This window comes from Canis aureus, chromosome 27 (assembly GCF_053574225.1).
Source record: "Canis aureus isolate CA01 chromosome 27, VMU_Caureus_v.1.0, whole genome shotgun sequence".
NCBI classification, from domain to species: Eukaryota; Metazoa; Chordata; class Mammalia; order Carnivora; family Canidae; genus Canis; species Canis aureus.
This window is the reverse complement of record NC_135637.1, coordinates 43956177-43972482: the sequence shown is the minus strand read 5'-3', so window position 1 is coordinate 43972482 and position 16306 is coordinate 43956177. Positions and strand designations below refer to the sequence as shown.

The 16306-nt window shown below is 44.5% G+C and overlaps 1 protein-coding gene and 1 long non-coding RNA gene across 15 annotated transcripts in view; one reads left to right on the top strand and one right to left on the bottom strand.

The window, feature by feature from the left end:
• Window positions 1-269: 269 nt before the first annotated feature.
• On the bottom strand, window positions 270-6744 carry LOC144299354 (uncharacterized). Of its 6 annotated transcripts, XR_013366102.1 has the most exons (6): window positions 6468-6744; window positions 5804-6125; window positions 5279-5357; window positions 4907-5013; window positions 2989-3104; window positions 271-2322 (listed from the first exon to the last, which is right to left on the bottom strand). It is a non-coding gene; the product is annotated as an uncharacterized LOC144299354 (long non-coding RNA). The 6 variants fall into 6 exon arrangements; XR_013366105.1 differs by lacking the exon at window positions 4907-5013 and having other exon boundaries at window positions 270-2322; XR_013366101.1 differs by lacking the exon at window positions 2989-3104 and having other exon boundaries at window positions 272-2322.
• Window positions 6745-6807: 63 nt separating this feature from the next.
• LOC144299352 (uncharacterized) overlaps window positions 6808-16306 on the top strand; it is a 145737-nt gene continuing 136238 nt past the window's right edge. For 5 of the 9 annotated variants that reach the window (XR_013366092.1, XR_013366089.1, XR_013366087.1 and 2 more), the window contains exons 1-3: window positions 6814-6892; window positions 7569-7729; window positions 8147-8447. Coding sequence is in view for 1 of the 9 variants with exons in the window: in XM_077874907.1 (XP_077731033.1) it covers window positions 6816-6892; window positions 8147-8249; window positions 8338-8447 (290 nt within the window). In the remaining 8 variants the exon portion in view is untranslated. Of the gene's footprint in view, window positions 6893-7568; window positions 7730-8146; window positions 8448-16306 lie in introns of all 9 variants that reach the window. The other 4 variants (XR_013366091.1, XR_013366097.1, XM_077874907.1 and 1 more) reach the window with 3 other exon arrangements.

Below are 16306 nucleotides of genomic sequence, written 5' to 3'. Positions count from 1 at the left end.
CATTTCTTATAAAATGTCATACTTGTAGCTTTTCTTGAGAAATTGGGAAATCTGGGAAGCTGGCCCTCCTTGTGCGCATGGGAACTGTGGGGTGCAGAAGAGCAGCAACAGGTAGATCTCCCCGAGGATGTTTGGCACCACCCTCAGCTCTCGGGGATCTCTCCCACCCCTTCCCCGGCCCTCTGAACTGAGATGGAGTGTTATTTCTAAGCATCTCTCTGCAGCCAGAGTGAAACAGAACAGTTACTTGTGGTTATTTATTATATTTAACTGCCTTGAACAAGTGCAAGATGAGGGTCATGCTATCACCCACAGACTGCACTCCCTGCGGGTGAGTGAGAGAGGGGGCTATCGGGGGACCTGGGCTGGTGCCCCCTCACAAGGGGGCTGGCCTGGCTCTATCTCTGCCCTCAAGGCTGGTGGTGTGGGGGGTGCACGGCTAATCCCTCACGGCCTACCGGATGCCTCTGCTGTGGTCTCTAGAGTCTGAACCCAAGGCCATAGCATACAGAAAAGCAGAGTTAATCCACTTTTTATATTTTTGACTTGAATTCTGCTCAGCTGTGTTTTATTTTGAAGAGCGGTTTAAGAGCACAGGCCCTGGGGTCAGACTGTCTGGATGCTTGGTCTAAATTTACTAGGATTTACCTCTGTTGACTCTGAAAATGATGCCTAATCTTTCTAGATGCCAGCCCCCTTCTCTGTAAAACACAAGTGTCTGCAGTAGAGTCACAGAAAGGGATGCAGCACATCTTCTGGATGATGATGCTCAGCACCGAGTACCAGCTGTGTCAGGCCTGAAGGCTCTTGGCTGCCCCAGTCCCATCTCCAAAACAGTGTGCCAAATTATATGTTATTTGCATGAGAAAATAGTAAATGTCAATCACCACCAAAATGGTGGGTATTAATCTACTTATGATGGCTTACTATGTGCTAGCCGCTTTCTGTGTGTTATTTTACTAAATCTTCACAGTAACACCAGGTATCAGGGTTTGAGAGAGAGAGAGAGAGAGAAAGATAGAGAGAGAGAGACAGAGAATGAGAGAGAGAATGAGCACAGTTTTCAAACTGCTTTTGAAAATCATAATTTTTTACCAGGAAGCACTTGTTGTTGCATCGGGTTGTGTGCTTCCTGTGTAGATAGTTCTTCATCAGTGGGTTTGTGTTATTTCAGAGCAGGGAACTCATACCACAGGCCAGACTGTAAGTCCACAGAGGCAGGACATGCTCCTGCTCTGCCCCGGCATCCCTGCAGGCCCCTGCTCGTGTCACCATGTAAGCCATGGACGTGACTCCGTGATGGACGGATGGCTCAAGGTCATGAATTCTGTGTGTGAATCTGAGCTCAGGCCTTAAAACCCCGACGTGGTGGGGGGAGAGGACCACACTGAGCCACCCCCAGGATGGTGATAGCTGGTCGGGTAAGGAAGGAGCTTGCTGTGCCAGGAGAACCTGAGCGGGACAATGGTGTGCGTGGCCTTCCTTACACGTGCACACGAACCCCATGAATCCAGTTGGTTTCTGACCCTGAGCTGTGGCTCTGCAGGCTTCCTCGGTGTGACCCACCTCCCCGTTTAATCTCCTGCTCTCACTCATGACTAGCATCACCCATAAAGCGTGATTCTGTTGGGGTTTGGATGAGACCTTCATCAAATGAAGACAGGGCAACATGTGAGGTTGACCATCCATATCCGCAGGGTCTTCTCTGTTGCTTCTTGTGTGGTGGTGGCTCCCACAACTTGACTGTGAGCCCCCAGGGCATGGGGACCTTGTCTTTATTTGTCACTGTGCACTTTACATGTCACCTGTTCCCTGCCCCCATCTAGAAGGCATGTTGTATGAAGGAGGGAGCGTCTCTGCGGACTGCAAACTCTCGCCTCCTGCTGAGCAGACACGTGCATCTTCATTGAATCCATGAACACGGCCCTGTTTCTGGAGTTGCTTTTCAGGTTTCTTACACTAATTTAGGAAATCTATGGCAGAAGTCACATTTATCAATCATTTTGTCACATTTTTGTTTACTCTTCTTTCAGGCTCCATTCTTTGTCTCTAAGCGTATTTTCTGACGTATTTTGTTTTAACTGCTCCTGGGTGGAACTAAGGCGGTCAACTTCCCCTTGTAGTGTGTGGGGTTGTGTGATCCTTCTATGATTAATTCATGCTGGTGGTTGGTAGGTGGCCCTTGACCTGGAGCTGAAATCTCAAGGGCCCTGATCCAACATCCCTTGAAGACTGTTGTGACAGACCATGGTCACTCCATGTTCGAGGCTGTGGAAATGACCCCATAACATCTCTGTGGATCTTCTGACTCTGTTTTCGTACCTGGATGAGATTTAAAAACTGAATTACTTCTCTTCTTCCTCCTCCTCCCCATGCTAGAATCCTATGGCTTTCTTTCAGAAAGACGCTAATCCCATTTTCATGGAGGCCACGCCTCAAAGTGTTTACTGGCTGGCACCTTGATGGCTTCGGTGGAGGTGGAATGTGAAGCCATGACCCACACCTCAGTGGGACTTTCCATTTGGCATCCAGAGTATCTGTCATCTTATCTCTTTGCTTCCCTGAATTTATCTTAGATTTTTAAAAAATGTCAATAAATAAACCGTGCATCCCATGTTATGCCAACATCTTACCAGGAGAACTAATGTACACACATTTCTCAGTGAAATTTCACCCAGGGTGGCATTCGTGACCAGGTTTCCTAGGAGCTTGGTCATCACAGAACATTCTGAGGGCAGAGCGCCCACCACATGTTCTCTGAAAAATTGGTGGTTGCTCCTGTGCTTAGTAATGGTGAGCACATTTAAGTGGAACACAGTTAAGTGAGGCTGTGACCAGCCATAGAGTTGAAGGCTTAGTAGATAAGGCAAACATTTCAGGTATCAAGCAGGTGCTTCGGAACCAAGATGTTACTTATTAGCGTGTTAATCAGTATAAACAGCTTTATTATTCTGTAAGCCTCCAGACAAAACCAGCGATTTTACTTACATAAGACACTGCTTCATCAGTTGTTAAATACCAAAGATCATTTGCAGATAGAACTGTGCTTGAGGCTGGGGTTTTGTCAGTTTATTGGGATGAGGATTTAATGCAATTATAGATTCCTGTGAATGACATTTATTAACGCTATATGAGATTCACCGTAGGGTGGACCAACTCAAAACTTTCTAAAAAATGGTTCCAAAAACAGGCGTCAGATTGGGAATTATCAATAAATTTATAAATATATTTTTGGAAATTTCCACTTATCCCATTTTCTCTCATTTAAACTCATTTTCTTGAGACTCCTAATAAAATAGATCTTCGTGTTCTGGTTTTCTGTGTTTTGGGCCATTGGGGGGCGGGGCATCTTCATCCTGGGAAACAAAGAACAGAGAAGCAGAGAACTGATCCTGTCTGAACTTGAATGTCCATGTTCACTCAGCATGACTGTTTGTTGCTGTGAAACTCCTGGGAGAAGCTCACAAAGGGACCACATATTAGTCTTCATGGAGCAATCTATGTCTGCAATAATTCCTGCCTCGGTGGATCAGTTGGATGTGGAGAAGCATCTGTGGGGTGGGGCTGTTGGAAATTAGTTGGTGAATCTCAACAAACACTTCTTTGGCAGAACACAGAGTGAGCAGGACAGTAACCTTGACTTTCGGAGCTTTGGGTTGGAAATAGATTAACATCATTAAAAAAAACTATGAAAAATAGAAAAATAGAAAAATAATGAGCTTCATTCTAACTTTTCCTACAAAAGTCCTCGGCTTGAATTTTCCTTCTCAGGAAGTCCTTCCTTCACTCTTTCATCAAAACCATGACAACCACGGTCTTTTTTTTTTTTTTTTTTTTTTTTTAACCATGGTCTTCATAGCACTTATCACATATGCTAATTATTCATGCGATGGTTCCCCCTGTGTGTGCTGCTGCCTTCCCACCATCAGAGTGTAAATGCCCAGTGGTCAAGGCCCTTTCTGTCGGCTACCTTCTGGTAGGTTGTTAGGGCAGGTCACTGCCTAGGGAGGTGCTCAGTGAACAGGAGTTAATGAGTGAGCAGCCTGGAAAGCATCGCACCAAAGTGCGACCCTACCTGGGCTGGGTGTTGGGTGTCAGGTTAGGTCCATCCCAGAGGGCCATGTGTACCCTGCTCCCAGCGCTGTCCAGCTTCTGGGTGCTGGCAGCAGCCCTGTTCTCTCTCTCTCTTGCAATCACACCGTGTGAAGCTGACATCGCAAAAATCATCTTGAAAAGATCTCAGCATCTGACTCTACTTTTCTGAGTCTGTGGATTTCATAATGAGCAAGGTTTCTGCTGGAAAGAACTGGAGATTGTACCACACCTGGGAGGAAGGCATTAACTAGCCCAGTGGACACCTTCTGCCTCCCTGGTCCTCCTCAGTGTTCTGATGCACAAAATGAGCTGATGGGTAATGGGATCCCTAGGGTTCCACTTAACTGAGTTATTCCATGGATCTATTCTTGGAATTTGGTAACTTTTGTTTTATCTCTGTATGGTGTGATGTGATGTTCAGGGTTCGGGAGCAAAAGGTCAAGAAAGAATTCATGTGATGTCTTCAGTGCAAAAAAGGTGGTTTTATTAAAGCACGGAGGCAGGACCCATGGGCAGAAAGAGTGGCTGGGGTCATGGCGGGTGGCCCATTGTATACTTCCAAGTTTGGAGGGGTTAAGGAGAACGTGAGTCTCTAAGGAATTTGGAATCAAGGTTTCCAGGACCTTGAAGGGCTAGCTATTGGAAGAAGGTCATTTATTACTGTCTAATAGTACCTGAGTCATGAGACCCTTCAGATGTATATCAGAGACCCATGTGTTTGGGGGAATGATCGCCAACACGTATCTTGGCTGGAATGGGGAAGATGGGCGAATTTTCCAAAGGAATGTCTCTATGTTTAACATATACTCACAGGGTCCTGGAGTTAAACTAAGGCTGCTTTTTGCCCCCAGCACAGTATTAACAGCGAGGCAGTCAAGTTCCTGGAGGGTCGCCCTGTCCCGAGTACTTGCCAATGGCCTACAAAGGAAATTTAATCTTTTTTTTTTCTATATTTCTTTTGCCTTTGCTCTCTGCATCACTATATACATCAACACATTTGCAAAGGACTAGGTACTTAAAAAGAGATGAAAGTATCATCAGGACAAGTTAAGGACATCCAAGCTCCTGGAGAAAAGCATGAGAGGATAGGTGTGTACCCAATCATCTTCTCGATAGTTTGTTGCCGTGGTTTGATCACAAAGACTGTCAGTGAGAAAATGAATGAGTGAAAACCAAAGCCTACCTGGCTGATGATGGTTCCAGGATTAACTAGATGGTCTTTCCCCAGGGGGTGGTTTATCGTCTAGTAGACTGTTAGGTTGCTGTGAGAAATAAGCAAAGAAACAATAGCAACAAAACCTGAAGACTCCCTGTCAAGTAAGTATCTTTGACTTAGAAACGTGACTTCTTTATTTTTAGGGTATCAGATAAACCAGGAACTTGGCAGAGGTATTTCTTCTGTTTGATCAAAATTTAACTCACATTTTGTTTAAGATAGCAATTTGCTATAGTGATATGTATTTTCTATGAACATTCAGAATATAGAGGTCATCGAGAAAAATATAATAAGATGGGATGTTATCCAGGCATAAGGAACATTTCAATGTGAAAGCCTCTGGGATACACACACTCACACCTGTGTATATGTATACAAACTTTTTATAAAATATGTTTTTTAAAAAAGTCGTGTAAATGTCAATGAAATTTCTCATTGTCCATCACCAAGTTACGTAAGCGTAATAAATCGAGAAGTAAATTCTGACTTTGCCTGTTAGGTCTGGAAATGAGAGTGGAATGGAAATTTGTACCCCAGGAACAGGAGCTGAGCGAGGATGTCGGAGTGTAGGTCCACCAGGTGATGGTGATGGGAGGGTGGCATCCACTACCCCGCATATTTCAGAGCAACACTGACCATCTGAGCAGCTCCTCTTCTCTAGGAGCCAAGAACCAGCATCCGAATATACAGCCTGATCAGTTGTTCATCTTTTGAGATCCTGTGTGTTATTTAGAGCATTACCTATCTCCAGGGCAACTCTATTCCCACAAATCAGAGTTTTGTTAACTTGTCTGAGTTGCAAATTAGGTTTCTGCTGGAAGAATAGAAGAAATGTGTACACTTAGATAAATATTTATTTTCCAGGCCACTATAATACCCTTTATCATCATACAGCAAAATCTACTGGGAGTAAGAAGATCCAATATCATATTGACCTTTTCTGACCTATAATTAGCCACGAAGCGACTACAAATTTAGAGATATTAGTGAAATTTTGAAATATTTGTGTAAGCTGTTTGTGGTGTGCAATTTTAGGTCACATCATTCCTAAGGTGTTTTCTACTGCCTTAAAAAAATACTTTCATAGTCTAGATTTCTGATAACGTGATGGCGTGTGTCCCAGGACGAGATTCCCTCATTTAATTCTCCCTTGTACCTTTGTGACTTAGGTCACGCTATTACACTCAGGTTACACAGGAGGACAGGGAGACACAGTGGCTTATCCAGCAGGCCTGACGTCTCACATGACCTGGGCAGTGGAAGGAGCGCCAGTGCGGGAGGGAGACGATGGTGGAAGCTGGTTGGCAGCCCTGACACACTCGCTGTTCTAGGAACTTGGTATGTGGGCGATGTGTGGTGTCAGGTAGAGGTGAAGGTGGAGGGAGGTGAGCGCAGAGTGGGGGACAGGGTGGGGTCACTGCAGGTCCTGCTAGGTCAGGTCCAAGGCAGAGATTCTGTGTTTACCTAATTCTATCTCCAAAACAACAGAGTGTGGCCAATTTCAATGTTCTACACGATATTCTGCTGTGCTTTCCCCCCGTGTGGCCTAAATCTTAGGCTGCCATTTGTGCTCTATCTTTGGTGGGTTACGGGTTATGAATTTTCCCCTTAATCATAATTAAGTGCACTTTTTATCTGCTTCATCATTTTCTCCCTTGATTTTTGCCTTGTCTGCTATGAATACAACTTATTCGGCTTTAACTTGGCCCAGGGAGCCGCTTGATTCTCTCCCCACCTCACTCACGGCTCTTTTTCCCTTGGAGCTTTGGAGGGTGTGTATGGGGGTGTGGGTGTCAGAATATTGATTCTGAAAACAAAACTGATGCCTAATTATAAGAGCTCACTTTTTTAAAAGATTGATTCATTTATTTCCGTGTGAGAATGCGAGCACAGAGAAGGGCAGAGGGAGAGAACCTCAGGTAGACTCCCAGCTAAGTGTAGGGCATCGATCCCACGACCCTGAGACCATGACCTGAGCTGAAACCAAGGGTTAGACCCCCAACCGACTGAGCCCTCAGGTGCCCCAAGAGCTAATATTTTTAATGAACCATGTGGAGACCACACTGAATAAGGTACATGTAGGTAGATTCCACACAGATCATGGCTGACACTTTTTAGACTATTGACGTATTTGTGTAGGAAGTCAGTGTCAGTCTTAAGAAAAATATATCTTCAGGGGTTTACTTGCCTTCCTTACACCTTTAAGCCAGCTTGATGCAATTCCTGAACTCAGCTGCTTTTATTTTCATTAAAATAGACTGCAGCCCTTCTGCTTTGTCCCAACCCTCCCCACATCCTGTGTGCACCCTCCTTCTGGCTCCCAGTCCTTCCGCTCACCGAGTCTGCAGCTGGCTAATCTGAGTCCCTCGGCTGGACCCTCAGCACTGTTCAAGAACCTGCCTCCTTTTCGTCCCAAAGGTAGAGTAACTAGCCTTAGTGTGTCCTGCAACCCGACTCTAAAACTAGTAAGTTGGCACGAGTCATGACCTCCTCAAGGTGTTGTTTGGACCTTCGCTGTCTTCTGCTAACGTTCTGGCTTCTTTTTAAGCAAGGTTGATAGGAGCTTTTTACCTGCAGGAGGAGTTTATTAGAACTTTGTTGGTGATGTCTGGAATGGAAGATATAAAGTTCTCACATTTATTTTCCGGCATATTTGAGTGAAAACCAAATCAGCCGGTAGACAGGTAGGAAGCAAATGGGACTATTAAGGTGAAAAATCTAGGTCAGGAAAACCATCTGGTTAGAAGGTCATCTTAAGTGGAAGGACATCTTTTCAGGCTAATGACATCACTGACTTGCACGTACAATTTCCTCATGCTTCTGTTTTCTCTACAGTTTATCTTGGCTGACGTTGACACCTCATGAGACACTGGTTCAGAATGCAGACAAATCACTCACTTCAGGAATGCTTGCAGGAATGCTGAGCAACTCACCATTGGTCTGTCCACCCAGGGAGGATCTGATAATAAATCTGAGTTTCTGAACAGCAATGTCACAGCACAAACACGCTTCCTCTCCTGCCCGAGATCTATGCCCGACACAGGATACCGGGTCACATCCTAATCCCAGCACACGAGCAGCTCCTCAGCGTGCACAGCAGCCTCAGTGAATCACCTCATCAGCTGCAGAGTCAGAGGTAAGAGCAGAATTGCTTGTGGAAGTTTCAGCGTTCACCCACTCTGCACAAAATGACTGAAAATGGATTCACAGGGCAAAATTTTGGCGCTGATGTGAGCGATGGAGACTAGTCCTAAGAGTTTTTCTCCCCTTTACAAGTCAGAGGAGCTTTGCTGAATGTGCTGGACGTGAGCCAGCGTCTTGAGATCATGTGTGGTGTCTAGAGAAATTTATTACAAATGAGACTCAAAGTAGTAACGTTTGGGAATTATATATCTTTATAATAGAGATCTTGTATAATATTAAAACTTAACCTTTTAATAATTTCACTTATATTTGCTGCATTCAGAAGTTACATTTCTCTTTTTCCTTTAGAAAAAGAGAAAGAAAAAAAAAAGGAGATAGAAAGGTATGGGGTTAGGATTAATGGGGCAGAAACTAAGCCTGGCCTTACCTTTGTCCACACCAACCCTATGTGTCCCCGAGGAGAGGTAAGCGAGGGCTAGCCGATCTCCTGCAGCACCGACATGCCAAACTTCTAAGAAGACACCTATCGTCTTTCCATGTCTTGAGAATTACAATGGTCTCCACTTAAGGTAATATTAAAAACACACAACAACAACAAAATGTTTTGAGCCCTGGGAAAATTTATTTTTTTTAAATTTTATTTATTTATTTATTTTTAAAGATTTCATTCATTCATTCATGAGAGACAAAGAGAGAGAGAGACAGAGACACAAGTAGAGGGGGAAGCAGGCTCCATGCAGGGAGGCTGATGTGGGACTCGATCCCGGGTTTCCAGGATCACGCCCCGGGCTGAGGGTGGTGCTAAACCATTGAGCCACCCGGACTGCCCCCGCCCGGGAAAATTTAAAAGCATATGTATACCTGTAAAGAAAATTAATGTGCAATCTAAGCCTCTGCTTTCTCTTGGGTTGGTGGGTGGGAAGATCTTTTCATAGAAAGATAAGGAAGAGAGTAAATTAATAAGAAAGAAAATATATTGGGACGCCTAGGTGGCTCAGTGGTTAAGTGTCTGCCTTTGGCTCAGGGCGTGATCCCAGGGTTCTGAGATCGAGTCCCACATCCGGCTCCTGCGAGGAGTCTGCTTCTCCTTCAGCCTATGTCTCTGCCTTCTGTCTATGTCTCTCATGAATAAATAAATAAAATATTAAAAAAGAAAGAAAATATATTAATTAATTAATTAATTAGAAAAATTGAGAATCCCCTATCTTGTTTAGCACCTTATCTAATGTTTTCTCATTAACTATCTGGCCTTGACGGGATAAGATCTCTCACTTATAAAATAAGGCAGTTGAGTTAAATCATTCCTAAAATGTCATTAATTATCATATTCTCATTCAAAAATCATGCACTGTAATGTGATCAAGGTGTCCAATTTCTTCGTCATATTGATGAACCCAAAGAAAGTATTACTATTTTCTAGGACCTATAACATTTTTAAATGTACTTATTATTATTAGAAAAAACCCGATTATTATTATATAAAGTGAACAAGAATTTATTTATTTTTATTTATTTATTTTTTTAAGAATTTAAAAAATATGGTCAAATAAGGCTACAACTCTAACAGTTATCTTGGATTCTAGGTAGTTCCAACAAATGCTTTCAAAAACATTAATGACCTGCACGTTCTCCACACTAAATTGGATAAAAGCACTATTTTATGTTACATAACTACTAAAAAGTCTGTTTTTTTAAACGAAAATGTCAGAAATTGTCCCTTTAAAGCTGCAAAAGAAAGTAGTCACTAAACTTTAAAAAATTGTAGGTCAATTTTGATGCCGCATCTGGATAGAGAAAGAATCCAGGAAGTTGGCAGATTTTGTTACTTTAGGTCCTTGCCTTTCTTCACAAAGTCTATGGCCATGTGAGCAATGAGAGTAAATACCATTAAATCCACCATCAGTGAACAGGGGTTCTCAGAAACTGTTAGGTCAGGGTGAGTCATTTGGGAGTTTAGATAAAACTGGTACGTGGTTATGGGTATTTGCCACACGAACACTCTTGTGATGACTTTGGAGAGCTCTGAGGTTCGGCGGTCACAGATATCTGACAACATAGATAAATGATGGCAGAGTGTCGGCTTCCCCCTTTCGTAAGGCATTCCAGCAAGCGAACTCTCACAAGTTCCAGCAGTAATAACACTTTATGATTATATTTACACTTATGCAGCAGATTATTATTTTTTCTTTCTGTGATCACAGGACCCAGAGGATAGTTGGTTACGTTTTAGTTCTAAGATACCTCATGGTGCACCATTCACAATTTTCAGATCTCTAAGGTATTTTTCAAGTACCTGAATGTATTTGCAAAAATTACCTAATTTTTCATTGCTTTCACTTAAAATGGTCACCAAAATGCAACATATGCTGTTATTTATTTTTTTTGCAACAACTTAATTGGAGTTATCATTGAAAGTTATCAATGAAAATTAAAAAAAAAAAACCTAGATGAAAAAAATGGTTAGGAATCATCGTAGTAGATGCAATGATCACATTTTCTTTTTTTTTTTTTTTTTTTTATGATCACATTTTCAATCTTGGTTGGCTTGGGTTAGTAGATACTTAAAAACTTAAAAATCATGGGATACAACTGTCGAGAATTACCTCCATGTTTTGTTTTTTTTTTTTTTAAAGATTTTATTTATTTATTCATGATAGGCACAGAGAGAGAGGCAGAGACACAGGCAGAGGGAGAAGCAAGCTCCATGCAGGGAGCCTGATGTGGGACTTGATCCCGGGTCTCCAGGATCAGGCCCTGGACTGAAGGCAGCGCTCAACTGCTGAGCCACCCGGGCTGTCCACCTCCATGTTTAACACACACACACACATAACACACACATACACACGCATAACTGAAAAAAATTCACAGAGTTGTATTTACCTATGTGATGTTTTCTTTTGTATTTCACTAAAAATCACTTTATATAACCCCCTAGATTAACTTAACCACACATTAATAGATGCCATCTTCAGTCGGAAAAAACCTGGACTAGCAGGGAGGCAGGTGTGGGGCACAAACGTGCTAATGGAGAAGTGTGCAAAGTCCATCTAGCAAAAGTAGAGTCGTTCCAACAAGTGGAGACATCAGCAAGATCTACCAGAAAGGCTGTCTCATGCCCCTTTCCCTGACCCCTGAACCCCTGCTGCCCTGATCCCCATCTTAGATGAGGGGTCTTCCTCCCCCGGGGCCCATGGTTTCAACCATTCAGAGGTGCCCTCTTGCCCCAACACTGCCCACAGGGCCTGGCCCACCATGAATCCCCCCCAGCAGCAGCCCAAAGCCACAGAGTGGCTCCAATTGGGGGACAAGCTTGGGTCCCCATCCTGGTCGGGAACTGGGGTGGGGCTGTCGGGGTCCCAGAGCTCCATTCTGGCCACATCACCTTTGGGCCTCTTCCCTGGCCCGAGCCGGTTCCATCACCTCCCCCAGCTTTGTTCCTGAGGACCTGCCCCTACAAAATTTCTACACATAAATTCTGGCTGAGAGTCTGTTTCCTGAGGAACCCAACCTAATGCTGCAGGGGGTCAATGGTGGTCCAAGGAAGCAGACCCCCGCACCTGGGGGGATTTTAGAGCTGGCTTGAGGACAGCGTCAGCCTCACTGTGGCCCTGCGCGGGTGGCATCTCCTCGGTGGGAGGGTGGCGGAGCTCCATAGGCCACTGACGGAATAGAGGCCCGCGTGGATGCGGAATGTGGGCTTCCATCCCCCGGCCTAGAGCTCCCTGCAGCTGCTGAGTGTCCACAGACCCTGACAGGTCACTGTGGCATCGCCCATGGGCAGGCCACTCAGTGACCGGGAGGCACGTCGACTCTCTCAGATGCTTTTCTGCCCCTGGAAAGGGCAGCCGTGTACCTGGACTGGAACTGACACAGATTCTGAGGATTTTCCCCTTTGTTTCCAGACGCTGTTAGCACCTGATGGAATAGAGTATTCTCAGTCAAGAGGTGGCTCCAGGAACCCATCTTAAGGATAGGGAAGTGCCCCTGGTGCGCCACTCGATGCACACCTCCTGAAGCTGCTCACCTGACAGCAGGTGTTGCTGAGGGGACAGTTTGGAAATGACTCCTTCCAAAGAAGGAACAAATGCTGTTCTCTGAGACTGAACAGCCAGCCCCCACCCCCCACTGCTTCCCTCCAGCAGGTAGATCCCCAGGGCCCAGGGTGAAAGGTGAAAGGCTGAAAGCAGAGTGACCTCGCTCACCGTGGCTCCTAGTGCCTCACTGAGGGACCCACGCTTCTCCAACCTGCAACCCTGGACTATCTCTGTGTGGAGGTCCTCGTTCCGGGGACACAGGGGACAGAGCAGGTGTTCATCAATCCCCAAGCTCAGAGTGTCTTCCAGTCACTTTCTAGGATTTGTGCCAGGAGAGCAGCAAGCAAGGAAACAAGGGTGTCAAGTGGCGGTTAGTGCCACGAGGAACAAGAAAGCCATTTGAGACTAGACTGGTGTGGCCGTTTTATGTAGGATTTTACAAAAAGGACTTTTGGAGAAGTTTGGGGCTGTTGCAAAGAGGATGTGCAAGTGTATGTGGACGAGGAGAGGCTGTGTGCAAGGCACAGCGGCCAGGGAGACTCCGCAGACCTGAGGTCTCCTGGCCCACGTGGGTTGCATGTGGACTGAGAACTCACCTGGGGCTCCAGCTGTCATGGACGTTTGGGCACAGAGCAATGCTACATGGATGACACCGGTTGCCAAGAGCAGAAGGGCCCGTGGAGGGGACAGGGCTCCTGTGGACGTCCAAGTGGTGGTGAGCGGGTCCTTGTCTGGTGTGGATGGGACCGGGCATCCTGATACAATGACTGGCTTTGGAGCTAGAATCGCCCCCCTTTGTGGATGGTTGGACGAAGGCATGGGACAGTAGAGCGCCAAGAACTTCTAGGAATGCCCTGCTTTTCTTTGTTAAAACAAATAACGCTGCAGTCGGTATTTTGTGTACACGTCTCTGTGCAAAAATGGAGGATCTGTAGGGTGTAGACCTAGGAGTATGATTGTTAAATACCTTGTTGCATGGTTTTAAGTGTCAAATATTTCAGCATTGCGTTCTGAAGTGGGTATGATGACTGTGGTTGGGTGTCCTGGTCGGCTCAGCCTGCGGGAACACCCTGTCACACGTGGAGAGGTCAGACACAGGGGACGTTTATCATTCCTCAGCATTCTGGAGGCAGGGAGTCCGAGATCAAGGCGCCAGCACATCTGGCGTCTGGCGAGGACCTGCTCCTTCTCGGTTCCTACGTGGTGGCATTCTGCTATGTCCTCATGTGGCGGGAGGGGCGGCGAGCGCTCCAGCCCCTTTTACAAGGACATAGATCCCACGCAGCAGGCTCCACCCTCAGGACCTGATCACCTCCCCAGTCCCCCCACCCCAAATACATCAGACTGGGAACTACATTTCAACATGTGAATATTTTTTGCGAGGGGCAGGGGGGTGGATACAAACATTCGGTCTATAGCAAGGATGTTGCTCCAATTTTCCCCCAGCCTTTCAAGGTGTCAGGCATCTTAATTTTTTGCTAGTCTTATGAGTATGGAAGAGTATTTCACTGGCTTAATTTGCGCTTCCCTATTAATGAATATATTTTATATTTTATATTTATCTATATGTTATCTTCTCTGTCTTCCTCGTTCATATGCTACATCAAATATTTTTACTGGCACGTTTCCTTCATATTAATTAATTAACAGGAAAATATATGTGTGTGTATGTGTGTCTACTTAATTTATGGTATGTTTTGTTGTAGAAGAGTAGTGATATTGTGATTTATTTATTTATTTATTTTTTAATTTATTTTTTATTGGTGTTCAATTTACTAACATACAGAATAACCCCCAGTGCCCGTCACCCATTCACTCCCACCCCCCGCCCTCCTCCCCTTCCACCACCCCTAGTTCGTTTCCCAGAGTTAGCAGTCTTTACGTTCTGTCTCCCTTTCTGATATTTCCCACACATTTCTTCCCCCTTCCCTTATATTCCCTTTCACTATTATTTATATTCCCCAAATGAATGAGAACATATAATGTTTGTCCTTCTCCGACTGACTTACTTCACTCAGCATGATACCCTCCAGTTCCATCCACGTTGAAGCAAATGGTGGGTATTTGTCATTTCTAATGGCTGAGTAATATTCCATTGTATACATAAACCACATCTTCTTTATCCATTCATCTTTCGTTGGACACCGAGGCTCCTTCCACAGTTTGGCTATCGTGGCCATTGCTGCTATAAACATCGGGGTGCAGGTGTCCCGGCGTTTCATTGCATTTGTATCTTTGGGGTAAATCCCCAACAGTGCAATTGCTGGGTCGTGATATTGTGATTTATAGGAAATGAAAATTTTTTATATTTTATTTATTTATTCATGAGAGACACAGAGAGAGGCAGAGACACAGGCAGAGGGAGAAGCAGGCTCCATGCAGGGATCCTGATGTGTGACTTGATCCCGGGACTCCAGGATCACGCCTTGGGCTGAAGGCAGACGCTCAACCTCTGAGCCACCCAGGGGTCCCAATAAGCCAAGTTTTAATGTACGCACATGTCTGTTTATCCATATCATATTTCATGCTGTTGTTCTATTTGGCAAATTCCATACTGTTAATGTTGATACTTCTCAGTGAGTCCTCGCGTGTGGGGAAAACCCAACCTCTTCAGTGCCGTGTTCATGTCAATCATTAGCTCTTCACTGATATGTGAATCTTAGACGTCACCCAGTTCCATAAAAGGTCGTGTTGATAAATAAATAAATAAATAAATAAATAAATAAATAAATAAATAGGTCATGTTGAGATCACAGGTGGGATTGCACTGACTTTGCAGACTCACCTGGGTCTGAGTTAAGTCTCTAAGATGGTGCGTCTCACCGCAAGCAAGCACGTGCATCTCTCTCCATTGCTGGAGGTTTTCTTTGTCTTTCAATGATGGTTTCCACTTTTCTCCATAAACATCTGACAAATCTCTCACTAAATTCATTTCTGTGTACCCTGCCCTTTCCCCTCCTCCCTTCCTTTTTTTTGCCTTTTCTGTGTTTAATGATATATTTAGTCCGTTTATAGAAATGCTGTTGACTTAGGGTCCAGCAAACTTGCAGATCTCTCTTTTCATTTCCAATTGTACAATCTCGTGGCTTTTCTGCATATAGATAATCGTATCGTGTTCGAAATCCCTGCCTCTCTCCCCCATTCTTCAACACTTTTCTTTCACTCTTTGTCTTGTCTTGCCTCACTAGCTGAGATCTCCATCCTCAAGCTGAGGGGAGCCGTTGACAACACCCTCCATAGGCCTTGAAAGGAAAGTCGTCGGGGATCCCTGGGTGGTTGCAGCGGTTTAGCGCCTGCCTTTGGCCCAGGGCGCGATTCTGGAGACCCTGGATCGAATCCCACATCGGGCTCCCTGCATGGAGCCTGCTTCTCCCTCTGCCTATGTCTCTGCCTCTCTCTCTGTCTCTCTCTGTGACTATCATAAATAAATAAAATTAAAAAAAAAAAAAAAGAAAGGAAGATTGTCCATACTTCACTCTTTAGTGTGTTGTTTGAAGCAGGTTTTCTGATACACCGTGTATCACGTTAGGAATTCCTCGTTTCCTCTTAATTCCTCTTTGAGCTATATTATCAATAATTAATGTTGGATTTACTACAGAAGAATTTTATTTGAAGAAAATATTCTGTATCTTTACCTTTTTTTCCAAAAGATTAATTAAGATGTGTTTTTTTCCCCCTATATATCAATTATTTTTATATCTGGCCTTTACGTTAGCCTGTGATTCATTTCCCCAAAATATTTCCAGTTGCACATGGCACTTTAATGTCTTTTGCTTTCGATGAATTTACGACCGCAGATTAGTACTTCCTTTAAAGC